Here is an 11,327-nt window from a genome sequence, read left to right as displayed (position 1 = left end):
TATGCTAAGAACAAATCTCATTCTTCTTCGCCTACCCAGAAACTTTGCTGCTACAGTCATTTGTGGGGGATTGTTGGAAATGACTTATTGGGCTTGGCCCAGATAGCAAAGTAACAAAAATTGTCCCACATTAATAAACCTTGAAGTGGGAAGAGGATATATAATCTCAAGTCCTGAAAGGGGACTACGAACTGAGTAAGTGGTGATAGTATAACTCTATCCCACAAGCGCACCGCCACCGTCCGTCCGGTCGAACGGGCTCGGGCAACCGCGCTTGTGCGAATAAAAGGAATATAATTTTATTTCCTTTACCTTTTAGTTTTGGCGTTGGCAGCTATAGGGACACGTGTAATTCATTTACACAGTCAAGGCGGCCCGACTTCCTTGTTCAAACGTGGCACGTTCACGTTATTCAACGTTCGACGTGCAACATGTTTGTCCGACGTTTGCTCTCTACCATATTTTTACGATCTTCGCTTGCGTCCTCTCTTTGCCGATAATCATTCTCCTCCACACTCTGCCTTCATTGCCTCTCTATAAATTGGACAGAAGTCCTTCCATCTTTCACACACCAAACATAATCACTTCGAGCTCCTCCTCTCTTCCTCTCATCTTTCATACCTCTCTGTGTTCTGAGCATTTACAAAAGCCTTTGTTTCTATTCCCTGTGCTTACAAGTGCACGTTAGTACTGGGAAGCTGTGTTGATCTTGGGGAGCAACCGACATAACGATTAGCACCACGGTCAACCGAACTTGCTTTCAGGGCAGTGGTTCGTCACGGCACAGCAATTATCCTGATCGATAGTTTTACCATCTTATCTAACATTATATTGATAAAATGCATTCACTCGGCTGGGGAAAGAAGCTTTCATACCACTTTAAGGGTTGTCCCCCAGCTTTCTGGTTAGGAGTTCGAGGTTACAATTTCTTGTCCTTTTTATGACATGATGTTAGTTAAAACCTTCCACCCAAAATGGGTAGCTCGCCACAAATCGAGAGAGGAGAAAGGCTCGACTAAGGTTACGAGGGAGAGGAATCTTGCTGGAGTTGGAGTATGTTCTTCGATGTTGAGGCTGAAAGGCCTATTAAGGCCTGTCTATCCATGTAGAGTCATGCATGTCGGTTTTTAGACTCCTTTCCTATCGGGACGTGTGTTGAGCAGATATCTCCAGAAACCAGAACCGCACAATAAGAGTTTGTCAATGACGTTAAAACAAGCACAACCCAATGGTAATTGATTTGTACTCATTTTGAGGTTGGAGCTAACCTCATCATTTGTCCATGCTTGGCCCAAGCCGAAGCCATATAGGCCTCAAATACTGTTTTAATTAAGCTTGAGTTAGTTCAAGCAGTAAACAATTATGACGAATATACCATTTTAAATTATAGTTGAGTAGGGACCCTTTTTCTTTTATGTATGAAAGAGTATAACAATGATATGGTTAATATCATTGATGGGCCTACATCTATTAGTGGATTGATGGGCCTATATCCATTACTAGTAGACATCTCTATCTGTTTTTAATAGTTAAAATTGTACCAACAAAAGTTTAACTCCATTAATTCCAAAGATTGAGAGGTTCATGTTTTCAAATCGCCCACCCTCATTTGTACTAAAAGAAATTGTCACATTTACAAAAAGTTTTTGGTTGTACTAGATTTTTCGTTATTTTATTTGTATTTAGATTACCATATATGCAATTGCCCACAATTGATTTTACAAAAATCATCTTTTTAATTATGCTAATATAATTTTAATTGACAGTGTTTCAAAATCATTCTCAAACATAAGCTTAACCATTACATGCACGACACAAGACCCTCTTAATAAATAGAATAAGACAGACATTAGAATAAAGTTTCCATGTGATTTTAATTAAGTCGAGGCTAAAGAACAGCTTGAATATGAAAATTGATCCTTAAACCAAAAACAAATGAGTTACCAATATCAAAAAGATCAATACAAGTATTTTCAGAAAGCCCAAAGAATCATTCAGCACTGCCAATGGATCTTAAAGAACCAATTGAATAATGTAAAAGAATCGTATGGGCAGAGCATATTTACATGAAATAATTATTATACAACGTGGTGTATGAATCGATAAAACTCTGTAAACAATCTATTTTAGTTTCTAAAAGAATGAAGTATGGTAAGCAGTAGTATTAACGAGAGGATCGATATTCTTTCAACTCTTAGAGAAGAAGCTGAAGAAAGATCATGAGACCCAACTGTATATATAGCTCCACTATGTTCATCCCTCACCTTAATGCTTGAAGAACCTGAAATTAGCCATTAAAATAGATTGAGAGACAGACAAAAGCCAACCAAATACAGTAAGGCCATGTGGGATTGGGCAAAAATATTCAATTTAAAAGCAACCAGCCACCTAACATCAACCTTTTTTTTTGTCCTACCTGGCCCTTACTTTATCTATAATTTGCCTATCCTTTGTTAAGTCACATTGTACCGAATCATTAATCTATTAGTCCAGTCAACATGCCACAACACTATTTTAATAAAAATATTAACAATAGGAACTAATAAATACAAACTGAAGAAGTAATAACCAAAGTTTAATAAAGATATTAACAATAGGAACTAATAAGTACAAACAGAAGAAGTAATAACCAAAGTGAGTTTGACTTAATCGTGGAGAATTTGGTAGGTTATCTTGCTACTTTTCTAATAATATTACCGTATATTTTCAGATGTTTCTAAATTTGGGTGTTCTTTAGTTTTGTTTTTTTTCTTTTTATATGTTGTTCTGGTGGTAACCTAACAGACTATTTCTAGCTTTTCTAACTCTTATTATCAAATTTAGATTGGAGTCCTTTCTTGGATCCCTCTTTGGATTGTTCGGTTCTGTTTTGTGAATCTCAAAATTTTAAAGTGGAGTGTTAATCTCTTTATCAATATTAATAAATAAATAAATTGTTTAAAAGAGGTTCCATAGAAAAACCCTAAAAAATTACTGTTTCGTGACCAGTTAGACTAAGTGGAACAAGTCCAAAAATCTTCAACCAATAATCAGAAAGCTGCTATAGGCATCATAGGCATGTAATATTGTCCAAGAGGATGATATCAAACATGGAAAAAAAGTGTACAGAAATTTTATAATGCTAAATAACTCACAATTATACTCTGTCCAACCAATGGTCTGATTTTCCAAGTCGTACAGCACGAGTCTATTTTGCAGCACCAAATCTAAAATCGAAAACCAATGGAGAAACTAGTTAATGATAATGTGCATATCCCAAAATGGAAAATTTAGTATTAGATCTTGGGTGGTTAGAGTGAATAAATATGGTTGTAGATGGCAAGACGTTTCAGTTGAATAATGCTAGTGTACTAGAAAAATGCAATATCTAAATAAACTGACATTCATGAGTCCAGTTTCAAGAATTGGGATTGATAATGAAGTTCCAAATTCAACAGAGCAAATTGCAGCAGCAGAATTTCATAAATAGATTAGAGCTAGAAACTATGCAATATAATAGAAAGGTCCATTGTCTTTTAACTGACCTCCCAACAGAATCATATCTTTTCCATCCCTAGATTGGGCACCACTATTCTGCCAACCAACACACCATTTATTACTCTGCAAATGTGATGAGAAAGGTCAACAAAAATGGGGGCAGTAAGTGAGCAAAATTTTAAATACTGGTGAAAATTCTCCAAAAAGTGAACAAGAATTGATTACAGGCTTAAAACAAGTGGAAATTCATAAGGACCCATAAATAGATAGAGTTTAACATAATTTCTTCAACATGCATTATTGTTGAAGAAATTGATGTATAAACCACTAGTGACAGGGAATTCATTTTAGTTAATGCTATTAGAAGCAACTTATCAACAAGAAATAAACTTAGACACGTCTCAAAAATACCCTTTTATGCCATCCCAATATCAAAACCACCATTTTCATGTAGACAGTTTCAAATTTAACATTCAAGTAATATCAATTTTTTAAAAAATGAAAATAAAAGGTTAAGATTTCTATCTAATTGAATTAAGAACCAAACGTGAGCTTCAAATTATAAATTTTCATTATTCAGGTGACTGACACCAAAACAAGATTTGAATTTTAATCCAACTTCAAAGTTTGTTTCACTCACATCAATATCAAATAGATACTCATGAGGATAAACTGTCAAAGACAGGGAATCTTCAAAATGAAATGTCACTGTAGGAAATCCATCGTCAACGCTGCATAAGAACATAAAAACCAAATGAGAATCTTTCGAAAACAAAAAATGTCCAGCTAGTGAACAGTACTACTGACACTGATAAGAACATTCCAGGCTAAATATGTGCAAGGACGTTTTCATTAGGTAAAGAAAACTATGCAGTATCCTATCCTAAAGCCAACTCTCATGGATAGTAAAATTCCAAGTTAAGCTTTCAGCCTAGACTTGAACTCATGATCCTAGAGGGTATCCTAATATCCCAAGCCTTGCCATTAGAAATGATCCTCTGGAACAACTCTCAATGATTTTGAGAGCTAAAATCGAAAGCTCTCCAATTTAAACACAAAAAGAATAGCATTAGTTCTTAAGTGCAAAAAAGAACCATTTTTTTTTTCTTTTTTGTTTGGTTGAACAGTTTGCACAATAATTCAAGATATTTCTTTTTCAACATGTTAATTGATACAGATGTCATTTACCCAAGAACGAAGCTAATACATCTTTGCTTGATGAATGCTCAAATTAAAAAGAAAAAAAAAACACCAAAAGGAATCTAAAAAAACTAGCAACACATTTAGCAATCATGTGAAAGGAGCATCCCTAAACGGACATCAAAGTTAGAACCATAAAATCTCTATTTTATATATTTAACAAAGACCAATCGAACTAAGCCAGCTAGTTAGACAGCTTACTTTCCATCATATTCAAAGCAGGTAAATTGTTCTTCAACAGTATGCAGCTTTAGTGTACTCTGCCTTGCAAAAATCTGGCAAAGTAAATACCTTTTCAGTTCTGAGGCACAAACTTCTAAAATTGTTTTTCCAAAGAAAACAATAAACAACAAACAATAACAAATATTTTTATAGTGTACCTTCGAAATTAATGGTTCATAAATCACATCTGGAAAATAAGCCAACGTTGTGCCACTGTCAATAATTGTTCCTTTCCTTAAATCAGTATCAAAAACATCCGTCGGGAGATTCAGCACTTCATTGTCAACCTCAATTGCCTTCATAAACACATTGTAATGTGCCCTAAAATGCATGATAAAATAACTAAGTCCAACGCTACCACTTAAGAAAATAACCAAGTCCAAGGCTACCACTTAAGAAAAGAAAGCTAAATAATTGAAAAGAAGAAAATTCATAAAGCCATATAAAAATCGACATCAAAATACTAATTTATATTATAATTGAAAAGGGAAAAATAAACAACAAAGTAGCCAGATAAGGGGGGTTGTTTGCTTCCAATTTTCTCCTTCCCTGTGAGCATCCAAAATCCTTCCCCATGTTTGATAACCAACAAAAACACTATTGAGCATACCATTGGCCTTCGTGTGAGTAATTGGAAAATTTTCAAAAGTTTTTGCCATGCCTTCAGGGTTTCCCTACCAGGACACTCTTATGGTACAATTGTACCGAAGAATGGATAACTAAACATATGGAGACAGACATTTATCAAGAAGGAAATTAAGGAAAATCATTGCTCTCATTTACATGATTTCTAAGTTGTAGAACAGATTGACATTGCAGCAAAACCCTGTCAAGGACAAAATTTTGAAGAATTGGGATGCAAGTTTGGGTCTATTATAAGCAACTCAAATTCAGATGGATTGTTGAAGATATCTTAGGGGAATGAGACCTTGGTGGTGATAATGGACAGCTTAACAGAATTCACTCAATTCATTACTTTGAAGGATTCTTCCTACAATTTCATTTATTGTTCTACACCTTGCTAAGGAGATCGTTTGTTTCCATGTTATTCTCCATGAGAGCGATGGCTTTCATGAATTTCTTTTGACAAAGGACAACAATAGAACAAAATTCACCTTATCTTCCACAAGCAGATAGTTGATTGAAAATAGCTGCCAGTGTGTAATAATTGAGAACTTAAGCTAAATGGGCATCGCGGGACTTTTCAGTAAATTGGTACCACAGTAGAAACTTTTCTTCATTATGCATGGAATATCTAATTGATCCTCTTTCAATTTCCCTCATTAGTCCATTTTCTTTTGGAATTTTCACATAGATAAGCAAAAAGGATGAGTGCAAAATATGCTATTATCTCAGCATTTGTACTGGTTGATGTAAACCAACATTAACAATTCAAGATGACAAAAAAACTGATGGAAAGGAAGTGTAACATACTGTTGCGGCACTAGTGGAGTGGTGCGAACTTTTGGCTGCAGCACTTCCCCAATGGCAAAAATTCCACCTCCATTAATATTGTCCAAGCAATGTGCAAAAACCCTTTTAACTTTTCCTGATGAAGCCAGCTGTGAAATCATCGAAGAGTTTGCTTGTCCAAAACCAAGTATCCCATCAAGTGCAGCAGATGTTGCACCTAGTTGGCCAGATTGTTGAGCACCACAACTATCCATCCATCATCAAGGAAAACAAAATAAGCAGGAAAAAATAAAAAAATCAGAAAACCAAAATGAATGATGTGTTTCATAAAGTCATTGAATAGGTCCCAAAACAAACGTAAACTGATTTTGAATGATGCATGTTTACAAGAAGTAATGTGCTGCATTTGTGACATTTAAAAAAAACATTACAATTATATAAGATGGTATGCTGGAATTTACTAACAGCCATGTCAGCTAAAATTTGACCATGTCAATGGTAGCCCATTGAAGAAGGGAAATAGTAACCATCCTTTCTGGGTAGGTAGCTCATAACCATTAAATTTACGATGTATACTATATACTACTTCAAACATCAAACAGAGGACTGAATAGGTTTTCTAATATTCACTTAAGAGCATGTCTTTACTAAGTCATCATAGATGTATAACGTTTCAAGATGCCATGAATACAATTTCATACAAAAAAAAAACATTGAACCTGTCGATGTAGTTCATATTTCAAAAATATAAACTTGAATTTACTTGTTCCAGATATATTATATAAATATCAACAATCCTAAAACATCTAAAAGGGTGTCTTATCTTTTTGTGACGGTCAATAACATCATATTCCTTAAGGCCATCAGAACATCCAAGAAGTTCAATTCCTCAAACAGTGCAAAAATAAAAATATAAGATAATACATAAAATGCAAGGCATACCCAAACACTATACTCCCATTTGTAGAAGTAGTTTGAAAATTTCCAGTCACTCGATCAAGTACTACATGATCCCTCACGAAATATCCAGCAGTTGAGCTTCCATCTCCATATGCAACTCTATATTCACAGAGTAGGTCGGGGGTGCAACCAGGAATTGGACCATCATATGTGGAAGTGCAAAAATCTTGATTACAAGTTACCCTGTTTGAAGTACTGGAGCTCGATGGACTGTATAGTGACAGTTCTATCTGTAACCCAATAACCATACAATGAGCAGGTTTTTAATAAATAATCAGTGTATTGCTTGTCCAACTTTGATCCATCCAATAAGACCGCAAGCAATAAATGTTCAAAGTACTTCTGAATATTGTGAGAATTAAAAAAGAATTTGAAGTTCAAAAGACGTACACCAAGATCACTTTTCTTGGGACAGTTTGTACAGCCTGCACAGTTCACCCATAAGATGTCACTTCCTGTATCCACCTGTACATAATAGTCCTGTACTGGTGTCCCAAGCCCAATTTTAGCAAAATACAGCCTAATCCAACAGATAGAGAAAAGGAAGCATATAAGTATTTCCAGTTTCCACCATCCAACGTTGAATATGATATAGAAAACTTCGGGGCGAGCATAACAAAAAAGAACGAAAAAGCAGGGAGGAACGACAATCCAATTCCATAAGCAATCAAAACTTTACCGGTGATTTCACAAAGTCAAAACTAAAAAAGAAAAGATGAAGATTCCACATTGTATTTACAGAAAAGAGGTAGAAAAAGATCCAATCGCTAAAGTTGTTTTTTCTTAAAAAAAGAAAAATAACAATAAAGATCACAATGGAATCTTACCTGAAATATAAAATAAATTACCCACTAATAAGCAATTAGAAATCAAGAGTGTCACATAAAAACTACAGAATCTTCAGTATATTAAACAATCACAAGAGAAATCAAGACTAACCCAGATTCAGAAGGGTGCCCGTTGCCACCTAATTGGAGATCAATAGCAGAAAGAAATCTACCGCGACGGTGAATATCGTGGGCTTTGAATGCTTGCAAAGACCTCTCACGACCCTTGAACTTGTGCTGAACCTTAAACACTAAATTGCAATCCACACTTGACAAAAACACCAAGAAGAAGCTCACTACAGCAAACCTTGGAATCTCCATAATCAAGACCAAACCCCCCAACCCAACAAATAAAACAGAAATAGAAGCAAAACCCAGAACCTAAAATTAAATAAAACGACGCCCAAATGAAATGGGTTATAAAAAGAAATAAAAGATAAAAAAAGTCCAGGACGATTTGAATAGAGAATAAATTAAAGAAAGTAAAGAAGCAACAGGAAGAATCGAATGAAGGCGTTGAGCAAAAGGAAGAAAGTAATGGGCAAAATGCAGAGTTGAATTAAAATAAAGAAATAGAAAAAACAGTTGAGCCTTGGGATTTGGAGTCGTCTTCTTCACGTCTTCTTCACGTCTTCTTCATCTCTCAAATCAGTTAGTGGCCGTCTCTTACCGACATCCTTCGATTGTACAGTTTTGACTGCAGAACAGACCCCAACAAAGAGCACTTCTGTACCAATAAATTACTGGAAGGAAATTGAGAATTGAAAATTGAAAACAGAGAGAGAATTTAGTAAAGTCAATAGGAAGGGGGTTATTGGGTTATGCCATTTTGAATGGATTGACGATGAGAGAGATTAAGGTCCAAGTAACCTCCTCTACAGAGATTTTATTATTATTATTATTATTATTATTATTATTATTATTATTATTATTATTATTGGGATCTTCATCTTCTTCTTCTTCGGATTATATATATATATGTATATATATATTTATATTTATATTTATAATCTTCACTATGTTTTTTAGGGGTATTGTCATGTCACTATCAGTTTACTTCTTTTTGTTTCTTTTTCCTTTTAAATAAATAGAAATAGGAGTTGGTTTGTATTTGTAAAATGTTTCTTTTTAATTAATTGCTTAAAAAAAAGGTCGGATACCCTTAAAAAATTGTGTTCAACTCCTCATTTAACTTTATTTGTTAATTTGAGACTTTTCCTTATTGAAGTTTTTTTTTTTTAAAATAAATTACAATAAATCAAAAAAATATCATACTTTACAACGGAAAAAGTCCACATGTGTATAATGAAAAATAACAAAAATGACACAATCAACACACGATTAATTAATTAGCCATACACGTGCGTGTAACTTTTCTTCTAAACGATCATGATAAGCAATCGTGTAGAAAATGATAAATGATGGTTTTGAGAAGCTTTAGTAAACGATGGTATAGGTGATGATTACACAATCGTGTATAGTTTATGATTCACAATCAAGTAGTTCATGATAAATGATGGTTTTGAAAAGCCCTAGTAAACAATCATGTAGTTCATAATACACGATCGTGTAGTTAATAATATATGATGATTTTGAAAAGCTCTATAGTAAACAATCATGTAGTTTATCTCCATCCAAAACACATTGAAAAAATAATATAAGATTGGTATCGATTGAAAATAAAGATAATAATAACATAAATATAATGAAAACGAATAATAATAATTTTAAAACAATAATCATAATTTCAAAAAATTATATAAAAGAAAAAGAAAAGATAAAACTCTCGTTGCAAAAAAAGATGGAAAGGAAGAAAAAAGAAATCGAAATCGCAAGAATAAAAAATAGCAAGAATAAACATAGAATATTTAAACCAAATAGTTAGTTTCGTGAGTGACTCGTATGTTTTGTTGCGCACACCAAAATTATTATTCTTATTATTTATTTAATTAATTAGAAAAGTGAAGTGCATATCACTTTGTTTATAAAAGAAACGTTTTTGATTAGTGAATTATAATGGTTTGTTTTGTTCAACCTACAATTTACATTTTTTTTTTCTTTTGGAAAATAAATCATTTTTCACTTATCAATTTTGATCCTTTTAACTAATTTAAACGTCAAATCCTAAACAATTATATCAATTTGCCCTTTTCATTAAGTTTTTATTTCAATTATGCTCAAAAACATTTCTCACACATTCCTAAACCTAAAGTTCATTTGTTTAGTGAATTTTTGAATTCACAGAAAAGAAAAAACAAAAAATCAAGATAAGATAAAATAAAATAAACCAATATAAGTAATATAATTGGGTTTTTCTAAGAATAATAAAATTTTAAAAAACAAACAATTTACCATTCGTAGCAAACAAAACCACCGAACAACAAAATTTTCTCTCCATTTCGTTAAACATTTTGTTTCCTTTTTTACAAATTCTCTAATATTACCAAATAAGATTTTATTTATTTAGGATTAGAAAAATATCATATTCTAATCTTTAATATATTTAAGAAAAAACTTCGGACTTTTTCTTTATTAAAATTTTTTGCTGACTTTGATATTGGAGCTCCTTTTGTTTGTTTTGATTTTGACATTAGATATCAAAACATATTTTTATCGTTAAAATACCAATTTTGTGTATGTAATTTAACTGTTTATTTTATTTAGTCCTTATTTTGGTGCCCTATTTTAAATAAATCTTAAGTTTAGTCAATAGGGTTAGTCCATTGTTGATTTTTTAAGAGAAAAGTATTGATTAACATTCCCATCTAAATTTAAGAAATATATTCAAATAGTATCTCTTTATCCAATCTCAATAAAATCTAAACTTAGAACTAAATCTAAAATTATCTTGAAAATGCTGGACTTGATGAATTAAAAGTATAAAAATTGAAATAAAAGAAAAATCTAAAATATTTGGACCAAAATTGATATTTTAATACATTTTTATTGTAACTTCGTAATAAATTTAGATTTAAGAGAAATTTATGGAAACAAATGGAAATGTCCAACGTAAAAGTCAGAAGTCAAAAAGATTGGGGACATACTATTGAATACTATTTTGTCGTGATAGAGAAGTTAAAAGGAAAGTAATTAACAATCAATGGTTAATTTTAAATTTTAATTTTCGATTTAAATTAAATCTTATTTTGGTCTCTAACTTTTATATCTTGTTCTATTCCTGTAAATCCTAGACCTAACATTTTCTAATTAGAATTTCTAAGTTTAAAA

At 32.6% G+C, this 11,327-nt stretch overlaps 1 protein-coding gene across 1 annotated transcript; it reads right to left on the bottom strand.

Moving 5' to 3' along the window:
- Positions 1-1,905: 1,905 nt before the first annotated feature.
- Positions 1,906-8,949, bottom strand: LOC103485799 (aspartic proteinase 36-like). The gene is made up of 10 exons (XM_008443499.3): positions 8,212-8,949; positions 7,663-7,792; positions 7,255-7,502; positions 6,334-6,558; positions 5,058-5,220; positions 4,879-4,952; positions 4,118-4,208; positions 3,525-3,600; positions 3,135-3,206; positions 1,906-2,281 (listed from the first exon to the last, which is right to left on the bottom strand). Exons 1-10 carry the CDS (start codon positions 8,418-8,420, stop codon positions 2,127-2,129), a joined length of 1,443 nt encoding a protein of 480 aa, XP_008441721.1. The 5' UTR covers positions 8,421-8,949; the 3' UTR covers positions 1,906-2,126.
- Positions 8,950-11,327: the final 2,378 nt, after the last annotated feature.

The sequence above is a fragment of the Cucumis melo genome, chromosome 5 (genome assembly GCF_025177605.1).
Source record: "Cucumis melo cultivar AY chromosome 5, USDA_Cmelo_AY_1.0, whole genome shotgun sequence".
Lineage (NCBI taxonomy): Eukaryota > Viridiplantae > Streptophyta > Magnoliopsida > Cucurbitales > Cucurbitaceae > Cucumis > Cucumis melo.
This window is presented reverse-complemented; position numbering and strand designations above follow the sequence as displayed.

What these genes read in the sequence shown, in the direction of transcription:
- LOC103485799 (XM_008443499.3), bottom strand. Translation starts at nt 8,420, where the DNA reads ATGGAGATTCCAAGGTTTGCTGTAGTGAGCTTCTTCTTGGTGTTTTTG. An exon ending in TGCTTTGAATATGATGGAAA is followed by an intron (nt 4,209 to 4,878) that starts GTAAGCTGTCTA and finishes GTTCTTATGCAG; the next exon opens with CGTTGACGATGGATTTCCTA. An exon ending in AGATATGATTCTGTTGGGAG is followed by an intron (nt 3,207 to 3,524) that starts GTCAGTTAAAAG and finishes TTTCGATTTTAG; the next exon opens with ATTTGGTGCTGCAAAATAGA.